The 15,537-nt window shown below is 34.9% G+C and overlaps 2 protein-coding genes and 1 non-coding gene across 3 annotated transcripts; 1 reads left to right on the top strand and 2 right to left on the bottom strand.

Annotated features, from left to right (window-relative positions):
- The first annotated feature begins 3,458 nt into the window (after positions 1-3,458).
- Positions 3,459-6,018, top strand: LOC113326009. The gene is made up of 5 exons (XM_026573824.1): positions 3,459-3,687; positions 3,850-3,931; positions 4,655-5,232; positions 5,380-5,566; positions 5,677-6,018. The coding sequence occupies exons 1-5, from the start codon at positions 3,682-3,684 to the stop codon at positions 5,694-5,696; spliced, it is 873 nt and encodes a 290-aa protein (XP_026429609.1). The 5' UTR covers positions 3,459-3,681; the 3' UTR covers positions 5,697-6,018.
- A 317-nt stretch (positions 6,019-6,335) lies between these two features.
- LOC113326560 (cytochrome P450 71B10-like) lies at positions 6,336-7,974 on the bottom strand. The gene is made up of 2 exons (XM_026574259.1): positions 7,084-7,974; positions 6,336-6,996 (listed from the first exon to the last, which is right to left on the bottom strand). The coding sequence occupies exons 1-2, from the start codon at positions 7,972-7,974 to the stop codon at positions 6,364-6,366; spliced, it is 1,524 nt and encodes a 507-aa protein (XP_026430044.1). The 3' UTR covers positions 6,336-6,363.
- Positions 7,975-8,187: 213 nt separating this feature from the next.
- On the bottom strand, positions 8,188-8,259 carry TRNAW-CCA. The gene has a single exon. It is a non-coding gene; the product is annotated as a tRNA-Trp (tRNA).
- Between the last annotated feature and the right edge of the window lie 7,278 nt (positions 8,260-15,537).

The raw sequence follows: 15,537 nt of genomic DNA, 5'->3' as shown, positions 1-15,537 counted from the left end.
CCTACAATAGTAATGGAATGAATGAAAAAAAATTGGTAATGAAAGGAAACAATCGATTTATATATGTAATAAGTAAAATCCGATTATCATAATCGGATTTTACATATGGAGACGTTAACTGATTATAGATGTCCTTTGTTAATTTGTAAACACCAATCCAGACTCGGTTTACAATAGCATGAATGTAAACCGATTCTGAGTGCTGTTTACGGTAAAAAATTAAAATGTTTGATGATTTGAAGAACTCTCTAAAATTAGTTAATTTCACATCCAAAACATAATTAACTCATAATACGATTAATTAGTGTTAATTATTCAAGGCTAAAATGGGTACTTAAATAATTATTTTGATAAGGGGTGGTGTGAAAGTGATTTCTAAGGACCTTTTTTATCATCTAGCTATATGTTCCAATAAATGGTATATGCCCCAGTTTAGCCGGGTTATATAACCCTAATAATATGATGGATGTGAAATTGATGGCCACGATGGAGACCATGATCATATTTTCGGGAGCATTCTCTATCCTTCGGATTATATCACAAGAACAAAACAAGAATAGCTATAAATAATAAATTGTATACATTTTGTATTTACAAATACAAAGCAAAGAATAAAAATAAAAAAAAAATCTACATTCCGCTAAGATATCCTTAAATTTGTTTAGGGCTCGCACTATAGTGACCTCCATCCCTTTCCTATCCCTCATATAAAGGGAAGGGATAGCACAGGAAGACAATCTCACTATGGTGTCCTCTTATCCCTTTCTTACACAAGTAGTCGTATTTTTCTTTTTCAGTTTTTTTTATATGGGTAAATATTTGTCTAGGTAAAAAAAAGATATTTTAGAATAAAAAAAAGATATATAATAGGTAAAAGAAAAGAGTTTTAGTAAAAAAAATGAGTGAAAAGGGAAAGTTTTAAGACAAAACTTTAAAAACCAGAAAAAAATGTTACGACAACTCAGTAACTGTATCAACTTCCATACGGCTACTCAGTATCCATAAAACATAAATTTATACGGCTACTGAGTAGCCGTGTGCTTTCCCTTTCCTATTAGTGGGATCAGATGTGATCCTCCATATAAAAAAAAAGGATGGTGTAGGGATATGAGATAGCATAGTAGATGATTTTTTTGGCGTTTTGAGGGATGAGAAGGGATAGGATAGGATAGAGCGCACCATAGTGCTAGCTGTTAGAGCGCTTATTCGCTTCTTAATAAGGTCCAAACATCCATCAACATAAATTTACATAGTTCTCAAAACTCAAAATGCATGTCTACAAAGTACAAACCCGAGTTAAATGTATGTCTACCAGGTACAAACCATAAATTAATATCTGAACATTTATAATTCTCAACACAATTTAATAAATACTTAATAATTAATTAAGCGTTTATTGTACATGTACAAAATCTAATATAGTTGTATGTTTCCTTTAGAAAGTTGTGCACGTATACTTTCATTAGTATTTTAGTAGAGACAAAGAGTACAATAACAATCCGACAACATGACAATCTACAAAAAGGACTCACATTTTGATTAGTTTCTTAATCAATTTAATTTGATTAGCTCCAAATTGGTTGGCAAATTCAATTAGTATCTTAATCAACAACATACAAATTACATAAACAAGATTCAAATTCTGTGTGCTATGTCTACATCTTGTATGCCCCTCTTTAGAGACAAATGAACAAAGAGACAATCAAGTAAATGTATAGTGTTCAAAAGTACTACAAGACACTGTATTAATAAAGTGTATATGAGATGGAAAGTATTGTACAATTATAGGAACGACGTTGGAAAGTACTAAACTAATGCCTACCCTAAGACAGTGAGAAGAGAGGAAGAAAGAAAGGAGGTGGTGAGAAAATGTTATGAAAATTCCATGAGATGGTCCGGTAAGTAAGAGACAGTCCCATGGGATGGTGGGTTGTGCCTAGTACTTTGCCCATACTTTGATTCAGGGTCTGTCCCGCAACATCCCTCAACTTCCTTGTTACTCGCAATCTTTTGTACATAGTGCGTTCGTAATAATTGGGGAAGTTTCAAAATAGACACAAGGATTAACAAATTACAGAATCATTAAGAAAAATGAAAAGTTAACATCCTGAAAAAACCCGATATCGATGATGATCGACCGAAAGTAAACAAAATATCGATCACAGTTCATACGGATGCCTACACTGAACGGAAATGTTTGGATACATGTGTAAGTTAGAAATGTGTCCATTGTAATTTGCATTCGTCTTTGCGCCCTGCATCTTTTTGGAAGATATCATCGCAAGACATATCTCGCCGGGTTCCAAAAATATTGTACGTTCATAAAGAAGAATCTAAGTTAAGCAGGATTTTGCTTGATACAAGAAATTTCAAAGTGGATCACATTTGCAAGCTCGCTCTAACCCTCTCCAACTTCGTTTGAAAAGAACAGTTAAGGCCGCAAATGTTGACATGCATACAATCCTCGAGGAGTTAGGCAGTAGTGCAAGTTATAGGATCTAAAAATAACATGCAATGTAGGAGGTTCACATTTGGTTCATAGTACGTTACAATTTCAAAGTAACTTTAGGAGTTTAATTAGTGAAGTACCGATGCCACCGTTTGTGACGCTCTAGTAACTTTTATGGGAAGTTAAACAAGTTGCAAAATTTTGTACCATTAATCCTATAAATCGGTCGTAAATCACAATCAATCCTAATTAAATGGAATGTTTGTGTGCTCGATTTCATGCTAAAAATCAATAATAAAATAGTTAGGAAGTATCCAAGTTTTTCTTAGAGCACCTGGTTAATCCCTAAGGGAATATGGAACCTTCAACCTCGGTGTGTGAAGTGAGTTCAAATCACTTGGCCAAATTCGAACTGGTTACAATAGAATTACATACACTAGTTATTAATATATTCAGCGGAAATGAGTAACAACTCATTATGTGATCAAAACTCACCAGACGATTGAACTGAAGAGACATAAACATAGTACACATTAACAAACTACTGGCATTACTTGTTCTCATATTATAATGACTCGACTAATGTGTGTCATCGTGTCGTGTTCTGTTAAATGTGATCTGCTCTGGTACCGTATTAAATTTCTATAAGCATCGTAACATGTAAGTATGATAACATATGGATCCTGTGGACAGGTCGGGTAGGTTCCAAAGATGAGCCAGCTTAACCAAACAATATTATCAGGCCATAATAAAAGTAAAAATTCCCATCATTTTATTTAAAAAGATAACGTACTTCTTAAATTTAGTGAACAAAAGAAGAAAAGATTGGCATATAGTTTCTTGGTACTTGAACAAATTTTACAATACTCCCTTTCTCACTCTTTAATCTATTGGCGATAGGATTTCCCAAAGCTTAAAGGTACTTCCTAGCTACTAGTAGCAACTAGTGGTCTCGTACTATATATATATTCAAGTTTCATAGTTGTTTATACAAGGTTTCATAGTTTTAGGGTCCTCTCCTCCATACCTCCATTACAAACCCAATTTGATCATCATCATCATCATAAATTTTACATATCTCTTTCTTTGTAACAATATTTTTGAAAGAGTGTGTTTTAATTCCTCTTCGGTCCACCCTTACTACTTCCATTAATATCACTCAGAATACCTCAACTCTCTCTGCATTCATTCCTTTTAATTAAAGATTTTTCATCATACATCAATCTACTAAGATGAAGGTAAGTCAATTTACTAAGTTTTTTGAGTGAGAATTGAGAAAGTATGTGAAGTTTCAATGATGAACGGTTCTTTATTTTTATTGATTTGGTAATGAATCTGATATCATGATATTTGCTTAAACATTTTCTGATTTGGTGTTACATTTTGTGTAAATATAATAGATCTTTGGTTGGATGCAAAGTAAGCTCAATGGAAAACAAACTATTGCTACTAAGAAACCAACCAATGTGGTTTCTACCAAGAGTAAGCACTTTCAACTAATTCTTAGATACTTTAATTACTTGCATAAACATAATTTTTCATTCATTGCTTAAAAATTACTTACATAAACATAAATTTCATTCATTGCTTAAAAAACTGTTTTAACTCATCCGAAATTGTCTAAATATTATTTCAATAGTTAATATCATGATCGATATAATTTTTTATTTTTATGAAACATGGATAAGAACAAGTACTTACTGACTATTCGAGCCGGAGACAGTTATCAAATCTGTTCCTAGCGACATTCTTTCGGTATTACTGGCGTAAATTAGTATAATTTTTGTCTAACTAGTTATTTAGTTTTTTAGATTTTTAATAAAAATCATTCTTTTTTCTATTTATGTTTTCAATAAATTTAAGGTATGTTTTCAATAAATTTAAGGTTGCTTTAAAAATAAAAATAAATTTAAGGTTAATTTGACTTTGTGGGATGAATTTTTTTTTTCACTTATAAAATCTTTTTGCTTTTTATGGATCCTAAATTTATACTAAAATTGACCTACTTCCCTTACTTGATGCATACAAAGAAAAAAGTTTCTTCATTTTCCAAGAAGAGGCCTTTCAAGTCTTTCATCGGACATTGCTAAATATATCCAGCCCATATTAAATGGTGGCCCAATTAAAACCTCGAAAATTCAATTTTATTTTATTTTTATTTTGTTTTATTTTTTGTGTTTCTAATTTAGATGAATACTTTTGTAGGTCAAAATTTGCATGAAGAATTCAGTGATTGGCCTAATGCACTACTAGCAATCGGCACATTCGGAACGAAAGATTCACTAAAACGCGACAACGAGATTATGGTCCATGATGCTCAGGAAGATGTACAAGAACAAGAAATTACATCCTCTTCAGTAGAAGAAGATCAATTAGATTTCACACCAGAAGAAGTTGGAAAATTACAAAAAGAATTAACAAAATTATTATCACGTAAACCGGTCGAACAAACAGAAAGCCAACGGAGAAACGGGATTAGTACTCTCCCGTTGGATAAATTTCTGAATTGCCCGTCAAGCTTGGAAGTCGATAGAACCATTTGTAATGAGCTTTCCGTTGCCGATGACAATAAAGATGTTATCGCTGATCTACGAAGAAGTATTAGTGTAGTATTAGGTAGTAAACCTAAAGATGTTTGTTTTGATGGTAACAACAATGGCGCGATCAAGAAAAAATCCATCTCTTTTCTTCTTAAGAAGATGTTTGTTTGCTCGAGTGGTTTCGCACCCGTTGCTCCTAGCTTACGCGGTCAAATGCAACTTCCAGAGTCCAGAATGGAAAAGGTAAATATATGCACCATTTTTTATGTAGCCTGGTTAAATGCATGCATGCATGAGCATGTATCTCTGGAGTTTTATTTTCTAAAAAAAAAATTATCAGTAAATTATGTTGTAGATAAACCGGATATTTATATGCAGTCTTATGTGCAGCTTCTAAGGGCAATTCTAAACAAAGAGATCCACCAAAAAGGCTCCAATGCTGCAACATCCAACAAGAAATATCTCGAGAATAATAATAGTAGACATATTTCAGCAAATATTCAGATGGAGTTGGAATCTGAATTTGCAGAAACAGAAAGCCATGGATCATCAAAATGGGATAAAACTGATTCCGAATGTAAGTTTGCTAAACAAATTTATTTTCTTAATTTAAGATACCATTAATTACACTACCATTATGCGTAAATTTATCGATCTAACTTTTTTTTTTCTTTTTCTGTATTGCAGTTATCGTTCTGGAAATATAAATTCTACATCGATCCATTTATCGTTTGGTTATATTATTGCGTGATTATTCGTAATTAAGTAAATATATGGAGGAATTAACCTGTTGGAACATATGATTAGCACTGCATACGAATCATTGGAAACTTACTACTACACTACACTTGTTTGAAGAGACTTTTGTTCGCGTATGCGGCGTCGTTTCTTCTTTTTGCAGACATTAATGTCTGTTTGATCATGGTTACTGTTGAGTACATTTTGTGTTGGTTTGTAACACTTTTTCTTTTTTTTTTTTTGCTTTTTGTAAGGAATTTTAATGTTTGTAACAGAAATTAGTCATATTCTCTAATAAGAATTTTCTCCATATATTTCAAATGTAATATCATTAGTATGTACCATTGAGGTTAAATAAAATTTTGCACAACCTTATTATACTATCCCAGTTCATGAGGTTAGTGACTCTCATTTTAGAGGTCAGTAGTTTGGGTTGAATATATGCAAAAGCCCAAAAAAAAAAAAAAAAAAAAACCATTATATATAGGCTAAACGTAAGTTATAAATTTACTTATAAAAAAAAACCATTGGTGATTGAATTTCCAATGTCTCATACAACCTTACAAAATTTTATGAGGCCTTCCCCAAAATAGTGGTTGAATCTTTAGTCTTGGAAGCCCAATACACACCAGAGAATTAGAGATTTTTCTTTTTGATTGGTACAAGTTGAAGATGGTCTTTCTTATGGACAACCATACCAGATGATTCATCCATACTTACATCTTCGATCTTCATCCCTGCTGGTAATGCCCAATCAAAACAGTATAGCATATTCGCCAGCGCGAGTTCAGTTGTTACCAGTCCCATATTTATCCCAGGACAGCCTCTTCGACCACCTCCAAAAGGTAAGTACTCAAAATCTTGTTGTCCTCCATAATCAGTACTATTGGAGTACTTATCTATGAACCTCTCAGGGTTGAACTCATCTGGTTTATACCAATAAGCCGGATTTCTCCCGATTGCCCATGCGTTTACTAGCACTCTTGTCTTTGGCTTTATATCGTATCCATCGATCTTGCAGTTGTTCATGCTTTCTCTGGGAAGCAACATTGGAAGCGGAGAGTGTAGTCTTAAAGTTTCTCTAACCACCATTTTAAGATATTGCAAATGATCAAGGTCTTTCTCCTCTACCTTGTCAGTGTTTCTTCCTACGTTGTAACTTCGAACTTCGCCTTGCACTTTTTTCATTGCTGCGGGATTTTTTATTAGTTCTGCCATTGCCCAATTCATGGTTACAGCTGATGCGTCTACTCCAGCAAGAAACACATTCTGATTTGTATCGACAAGAGTCATATTAATTTCATAACAACAAAAATCAATTGCAACGATTTCAATAGATGCATAAGAAAAGTTTACCATAAGGATCGCTTTGATATGGTCGTTAATGATACGGATTGGACTCGTTAGATCCTTCTCTAGTTTCAACAGAACGTCTATGAGGTCATACTCATGTTCTGATGACTTCAATCTCTCCTGCCGGTTGAGATGTTCATCCACAATATCTTGAAAATATTTATCCAAATCATGACAGCATTTTTCAAGTCTCCCATGCATTCCGGTGAGCCTATCAATAATCCAACCTACTCTAGGAAAAATGTCAGACGCCGAGAAACCACTCATTAGACTTGTGATTTCGTCGAGAGTTTCTTTAAGTTTACCATCATCAAATTTCATGCCACCAAAAGCAACTCTACAAAGAGTTCTATTTGTGAACCTAGCAAACATTTCAAAAACATCAACAGAAGCAGATGGCGCCGAGGCCGAAATAGAATAGATTACGGATGCAATTTCTTCTTCCCTGATCACCTTAAAAGATTGCACTCTTTTGGCACTTAGAAGTTCAAGCACACATATTTTCCGAATCTCTCTCCAGTATTCTCCATAAGGTGCAAAAATAACATCCAAGTAATTATACGAAAGGCGTTTCATTCCAGCCAAAGGAGGTCTGGTGCAAAAATCAAGATCATGTGTTTTCAGTACTTGTTTTGCAGCTTCAGCAGATGATATTACAAGTGTAGGTATACTGCCTAGCTGCAGGAGCATGACAGGCCCGTATTTCTGAGATAGGCGCCGTAGCTCTTGATGAGGCGGTCGTTTTCCGAGTTGATGCAAGTTGCCTATGATTGGAAGCTTGGCAGGACCAGGAGGAGGAAGTAAACCATCATTTCTGCTGCTTTTGAATTTAATGAGAAAATATAGAGGAAAAAGAGGAAGGAGTAGAAGAAAACTGTACAAAAGAAACTCCATGGAAGAAAATGAGTACTCCGTGAACTGCGCACCAGGATCGATATCTCTAGAGTAAACACAATCATTAAAGGTTTAATGTGTGTATTTAGTTTATTTAAAAGGATTTCTCCACTAATTTAAAGTTATAACTTAGTGCTAAACCTGCTGGACCTAGAGAAATCTGATCTTATGTGAATGAAGGGAAAATAGAACCTTTGAAAAAAAAAACAAGTATGAACCTGACGTGAATCGAACACGCAACCTTCTGATCTGGAGTCAGATGCGCTACCATTGCGCCACAGATCCAATTGTTATTTTGGGCTGGTCTTACTTTAATAAGTCAGACTCTTCTTCTTCTTCTTGAAGTTTAAAATTCACATCTCTAATTTTTGATTAGCTGCTGGTCAATTTGAGATCGAATTATTTAGCAAAAATTCTTCATGGACCATTCATATAGACTAAGCAAGAACCGTGTGGGCACAAAGAAAGGGAAAAAACGGTATAATCCAAAAACGCGTGAAAATGTATGGATTAGTCCATGTCTAGTTAATTAGGTACAACTTAGTCCAAAAGTTATTTAAATATGGAAAATACACATATAATTTTTCTAATTTACAATTTAGTTCAAATATTTACGGTTTAATCCAAAATAACTCATGATGATGTCAATAATTTTAAATAATATAAAATAAAAAATTAAAAACAATTTATCTTTCGAACCGTTTGTCCAAAATTCGCAAACCTTATATATTCATAAAGCTCTTTCCGGGAGCTACAAAAAGAGTACCCATATGACTATATAATTCTCATTTTTTAAAAATCTTAATTTCCACTTGTATACAAACATACACACGTTTACAAAAATCCAGAAAATCTTATGACAAGACAAGACGCACCCGTTTGTACACCATATACAACTTGTTGTGCGCCCCCTCGTGCTGAACTAGTTTCATTACAACTACATACTAATTGTATTTCAATAAAAGTGACCTGCAGTTTCAAACACGACGAATGCATTATCCAACCAATTCATTAGAATGCAATTTAATGTATTACAAAACCATTACTAACTAGTCCTTCGACCCATAACTCCAAAAAGATTATGAATACGAGCAAATCTCTTCTAATATAATTGAACCAATTGATAATGTAAGGTAAATATAATACTCTAGAATCAAACCTCAGTAACTCGATAGAATGGTTTGATGATCGAGAACTGTCAAACTGGTCATGTAACATTGCAATCTCAAGATGATAATCATGTGGCTCTGCGATATGAGGATGCTAAACTGATGGTGTAGCTATGCAATCTCCGAATGGCTGGATTGACAATATTTTTGTTACCGTGTCGTTCTTCATATTCCCTAAATCAAAACCCAAAAATGAATATACCAGGATCACATCATCTTTAAAGATCTATCAAGGAAAACTTCAGCAGAAATTTGCACTCTATTAAATTCATCAAACTTCTGCTAGCCAGCCGGGATGGAAACTAAGATAAGAACACTAGAGCTGATGAATTAACGGTCATCTAACATCAATCATTCTGTTTATAAAGAAGACCTCCACAAAGTTAAGCATCAAAAAATCATAACAAGGAGTATAGTAAAAGTGACCCAAACATGGATTGCATCTTACTATTAATCTATGCATACTAACCCAAAAATCCAATTCAAATTACGATGTCATTATCTTATTCTAGAACGGGCCTCTTCAAAATTCGTTTAGTCATGGTTGTTAAAAACCACTCATTAAATAATCAACATGTGCACATTAATGATCAACAAGGTGTACAAACTATGTACACATTAGGAATCAACAATGTGTACAATTATGTACATATTAAGTATTCAATATTAAAATGCCTCTCTGGAGAAAACTTAATTAACCCATTAAGGTTTCAATAAAAACCTGAAGCGAAAAGGCTACGACTAAGACTGTTACAAAAAGTTTAACTGTTTCGAAAACTGGTATACTAAAAAGTACATTGCCTAGAACTGGTGTGGTAAAAATTACACTGCGTACAACTGGTGCACAAATAAGTACACCTCTTACAATCGGAAGAATAAAAGAAACGCACATAAGAATTCTACCAGATTATCTTCACAGATTTTACAAGGAAATGAGTAAATGGTTAGAGAGGCTACATGTGAAGAATTTACCTTGCCAACTTTACTATTGTGAGATGCAACTCGTTTTGCTACTGCCGATATTGTTACCTATTGAAAAAAATGTAAGAAATCATGACAAGACAAGATGGAATGAAAGAAAACAAAAGACAAATAAAATAGATAAACAAGGGTAATGGGAAAAATAGCAGTGAGCATAAAATATATTTTGCACACCGACCATTCAAAATAGCTTTTATACTACCGGTGACTTTCCATAGCTTCAACTACTGAAAAGATATCCTGAATTTGTTTTATTAATGATGCCAAAAAACCTATGCTAATGATGCCGAAAAATCTCCTAAAAAGATATCCATAAAAAAATAATTTGTTATAGACATGGAAAAAAAGTCCTAGATGTGGAACAAAAGTTAAAAGTGGAAGTGAGTCCATTGTTGAAATTTTCTTCATCTTCTATGAGTCTCTTAGATATGATCCTCATGTTATTCAACCTCAAAAATAAAAAATTAGCCGTCAATTAGTTGGTTCGAAGAAAAACATATAAATACTAAATTGCAAAGATATGCCAAACTTCAAAAACAATAACATGTGCACAACTATGTACACCATATTATATATCTAAATATGTACACATTAATAATTCCATCACTACTGTTATCATAATTGCTACATGTAAAATCAAAATATAATGATATAGAAAAATATCTCTAAAAGAGCTAAAAAAACAAAACAAGAAAATCAAAAGTTATTAGTGTGTACAACCACGTAAACATTACCAATAAACAGGTGTACAACTATGTACACACTAAAAATCCACATGTGTACAATTATGTATACATTTAAATCAACATATGTGCAATTATACACACATTTGAATTACTTTTGTTCCGCTTGCTGTACTATTTGAACTTTGCAATACTGCGATTAACTACTCAGATAGTTTCAAAATTGTATTTCACAAGTATTTTTTTTTTGCAAGTGCTCCATGATTTGGAATCAAGATAATCTAAACTAACTAACGGGAGTCTAATGGAATCTTTCTCATAATGCGAGTCTAAACTAACTAATGGGAGTCTAAAAGATCGATCCTACCATTATTACTATCTTTTTTAGTGATTCAATCATCAAGTTGGCTTGGTTAAATACATTTCTCAACACCAGCGAATTAGAAGGAATCAATAAATAGTTTCAATTGACACTCATATGGTATAAAAGCATTATATATAGGAAATCTCATTAGAAGAAACCAGTGCTGCATAAACCAACCTCATTCATTTTACTTTCTTCAAGATTGACAATAATAATGACCCTATGAACGGTTCAGTATCCCAAACAAAAAGGTTTAAACCAAAACCAGTTAAATGTGGAGTCGCGACAGAAAATCACATACTCCTTTATGTGATTAAATCACAATATTCATGTGACCTAGATATCATAATAATTTAATTCATTTGAAACACACTTAAATTGTCTAGTTATGACCTTGAATCGGTTCCCGCATATACTTAATTGTTTTTGAGTCGCATTTTCCTCTGGTACCACAACTTTCTTCTTCTCCATTCTAATGAATACAAAAAAAAAACTACAAAAAATTAGAACTTAATGCTGCACATGCCTTTTAAAAGTCTACAGAACCAAAGAAAAAATCATCTAAAGATATACTAAGAATTTTCTCACACAAAATTGAATTAGTTTATATGATAATAACTAACCCTAATTTAAAGAAACTAATAGAAATCCCATAACTAAATTTAGTGATTCAACTAATCGGTAAAACACAAATACTTACAACAATTAAGAACTGTATGCTTATATACTGGGAAGGTAGCTTTATTAGTAGCTTCCTTGGATTACTTTTGCATGGAATTCTTAAAAGGATTTTGGAATTCCTTCATATTTGATTCAGAAAGAATCTAATTTGTGCATCATCTTCGTTACACACATCAACTCTTATTTCCTCACATGATGATGACGATTTGCTCTTCATCGCCTTTGAAAAGACTGAATTAATTAGAAAATCCTAGTTTTGACGATCGAAACGACTGGGAGTAATTTTTTCGGCGGATAAGAAAGTAGATCGTGGGAAGAGAAAATTGACTGGAAGAAGGAGAGAGAAGAGGCATCGATACAGGAAAAGTAGATTATATAGAAGGGTTAATTTAGTCATCAGTATAATTCAGTTTGGAGTGAATCGTCAAGATTTGGACTAACCCGTTCATCATTCGGTAAATAAGGACTAACCAGTACTAGGCTTGGAAGGGCAGGACTAGCCTGTCTAAATCCCAACTACTTTAGGACTAAACGTCAATTTCTACATAAATAAACCCCAAAAATGAGATCCCTTGTTTTTCTTTCGGGATGGGTCCATTTTTCATGTGTCTGCACTGTTTTTTCCTTGTTCAAATTGGAGGTCCAGGTAGACCCGCTGATTATTTAACTACTACAGATAATTAAGTTTTTGATGATTTCTATATTTTATTATCGAATGTTGTTATTGTTTTTTATTTTTGATAATTAAGTCTTCATGGACCATTCATATAGACTAAGCAAGAACCTTGTGGGAACAAAGAAACCCCAAAAATGGGATCCCTTGTTTTTCTGCATTGTTTTTGCCTTGTTCAAATTGGAGGTCCGTGTAGAACCGCTGATTATTTAACTACTACAAATAATTAAGTTTTTGATGATTTCTATATTTCTGATCGAATGTTGTTATTATTTTTTATTTTATTTTTATTTTTTCTCATACCAAAGAAAACCGTTCATTAATAGCTAAAAAGATTAAACAACTATATATATGAATTTGAAAGGTACATGATTCCAAAATTTAGAAACTTTAAAAGCTCTAGCGGTTTAGCATGCCTGACTTGTTTATCGGCCGACTAATGCAAATTTATCCTCATTAATCTAAAATATCATCTTGGAAAATCTTTAGTTATCGCTCTGCCATACGAAAGGATTGGATAATTCTACCAAATAGTATTCTTTTGATTTGTCGTCCACGACTTTCCTGCCTTTTTTTCGCTTTTTCCTTTTCCACTTCTTTCTTTTGAGATTTGGCTTCTTTTTTGGTCTAGAGTTTTAGCTCTTTTCTTTTTTCTTTTCTTTTAGGGTTTTTCTTCCTTTCCTTGTTGCTGCCATGCCCAGAGCACCTCGACCCTCACGAACACTTGTATTTCCTTCTGCTAAGGCTGCTGCTTCTTCAACGGTCACAAGCACATCAGGGGATAATTCTTATCACTGCGCCTTCAAGTCCTTCCATGGATGCGGTGATGGTGTGAATGGAAGAGGTTATGTCAAAGGATCTTTTGTAAAGCATTTACTTGATAGGCATTTAACATCCGAAGAAAGCAAATCTTTCTGCAGAGAATTGATCTCCAAGGACCTTACTGTTTATCTTGCACGGGAGAAAATTTTAAACGGTCTTCGAATGTGGCTGCGTTGTAGGTATATGCAGCTGTACGCCTGGAAGATGTCGTGCAAAGGCATATAGGGGGTTGTGCATGGAGAGGTGGTCGCAGGACCTCTCAATGATGCTGGTGACGCTGATTTTCTTCTCCATGGCCTTGATAAACCTGCTGAAGGTGTAGATTACTGTGGTTCATCAACTGAGGTTGCGGAGCCTTTGGTCTTACTCGGCCCTAATGTAGGTTGCTCTCAACAAGGCAGTTGCGAGGTCGCTGTTCTTTCCACATACTTACTCAATACAGTTTTGCAAAGGTAGTTTACAACCGTCACTTGCATCCCCCAAAAGTGCAGACTTGCGTTTTCGAGGGAACTTAAGTCCTGTCTTGACAGAATCATCGCCAGTCCAGGTAACGTCTATATGTGGTTGCAGCTATTACTCCTTCCAATTTTCACCTTGACTCTTTTCCGTCCACGAAGCTCTGCCGAGGCAAAATCTGGAAATACGAAGAGACTGCAGGTTTCTTCCATCAACCATGCACTGACAGTCTGGAAGGATACTGGTAGATGTTATGCCCTGGTTAATAAGCTGCTTCAACATCCTGTTCATTTTGGTTCTAAGAAGACGGATTTGAAGACTGAATTGAAAAAACAAAGAGCTGCCAACTTGATGGTCTGCCGGAGGAAGTTGGAGCGTGGCCATTTTTCTACTGCTATTCGCGTGCTCTCCTCTTCTATAGTGGCTCCTCGCAGCGAGAAAACCTATCTAGACTTGCAAGATAAACACCCACTGTCTCCTCCACCTTCCATTCCCACTGATGTTGTCCCATCCGATCCTATCACGGTGGATTCTCGTGTTGTTTTGGGAGCTATAAAATTTTTCCCAAAGGGTACGTCTTGTGGTCGCAATGATCTCCGTGCTCATCATCTGGTTGATGTTATGAGTGGTGTTGCTGCTGCGATGGCAGATAATTTGCTCGCTTCGATTATAGGGGTTGTTAACCTTTGGATAGCCGGTAGATGCCCAGGAATCTTAGGCGAGTTCATCGCCAGTGCGCCCTTAACTCCTTTGCTTAAACCTGGGGGTGGTATTCGGCCTATTGCAGTAGGAACGGTTTGGCGTAGGTTGGTCTCAAAATTTGTTGCTTTCTCTGTCGGAAAGGACATGGCTTCTTGCTTAGGCGACTACCAATTTGGTGTTGGTGTGCCTGCTGGAGGGAAGGGATTCTCAGGCTGTTAACTTCTGATTGGAGATGAAAGGGAAATCTGATAAAATTTCAATGATGCTTATTGACTTTTCTAATGCCTTTAACATGGTGAGCAGAACTCAGCTTATCAAGGAAGTTCGCATTCATTGTGCAGGTATTTCTCGCTGGGTAGAATTTTGTTACTTGCGTCCTTCTAAGCTCTATTATGATCAATATATTATTTCGTCTGCACTCAGAGTTCAAAAAGGGGACCCCCTTGGTCCCTTGTTGTTTGCATTGACACTTCACCCTCTGGTGAAGTCCATTGCTTCTCAATGGACACTTGATTTACATGCTTGGTACCTTGATGATGGAACTATTATTGGTGACACTTTGGAGGTGGCAAAGGATTTGAACATAATAGAAACTGAAGGTCCAAGTAGGGGGTTGCATCTTAATGTGAAGAAGACAGAAGTTTTATGGCCTTCTATTGATCCCAGAATCACGGCTAATGGTGTTTTCCCCCTGATATTGGTAGACCCTCCAATGGGGTTAAACTTTTGGGTGGTCTGGTGAGTTTATACTTGACCTTTATTAGCGACATGATGTTGACCAGGGTGAATAAAACGGTTCAACTAATGGCAGGGATCAAAAAACTCAAGGACCCACAAAGTGAGATGTTATTACTTCATAATTTCACTGGTGTATCTCGACTATACTTTGTAATGCGTATTACCAACCCAGCTGCCTTGCAACAAGCCACGGATCTCTTTGATGACCATTTACTTAATTATTTACGATTACTCATCACTGTAGATGGTGCTGGTTTTGGTCCTCTGCAATAGAGATTATCCACCTTTCCCATC

The sequence above is a fragment of the Papaver somniferum genome, unplaced genomic scaffold (assembly GCF_003573695.1).
Source record: "Papaver somniferum cultivar HN1 unplaced genomic scaffold, ASM357369v1 unplaced-scaffold_10, whole genome shotgun sequence".
NCBI classification, from domain to species: Eukaryota; Viridiplantae; Streptophyta; class Magnoliopsida; order Ranunculales; family Papaveraceae; genus Papaver; species Papaver somniferum.
Note: the sequence above shows the minus strand (reverse complement) of the source record. Positions and strands in the feature narration are given on the sequence as shown.

What these genes read in the sequence shown, in the direction of transcription:
- LOC113326009 (XM_026573824.1), top strand. An exon ending in CAATGTGGTTTCTACCAAGA is followed by an intron (nt 3,932 to 4,654) that starts GTAAGCACTTTC and finishes ATACTTTTGTAG; the next exon opens with GTCAAAATTTGCATGAAGAA. An exon ending in CAGAGTCCAGAATGGAAAAG is followed by an intron (nt 5,233 to 5,379) that starts GTAAATATATGC and finishes TCTTATGTGCAG; the next exon opens with CTTCTAAGGGCAATTCTAAA.
- LOC113326560 (XM_026574259.1), bottom strand. Translation starts at nt 7,974, where the DNA reads ATGGAGTTTCTTTTGTACAGTTTTCTTCTACTCCTTCCTCTTTTTCCT. An exon ending in ATATCAAAGCGATCCTTATG is followed by an intron (nt 6,997 to 7,083) that starts GTAAACTTTTCT and finishes GATACAAATCAG; the next exon opens with AATGTGTTTCTTGCTGGAGT.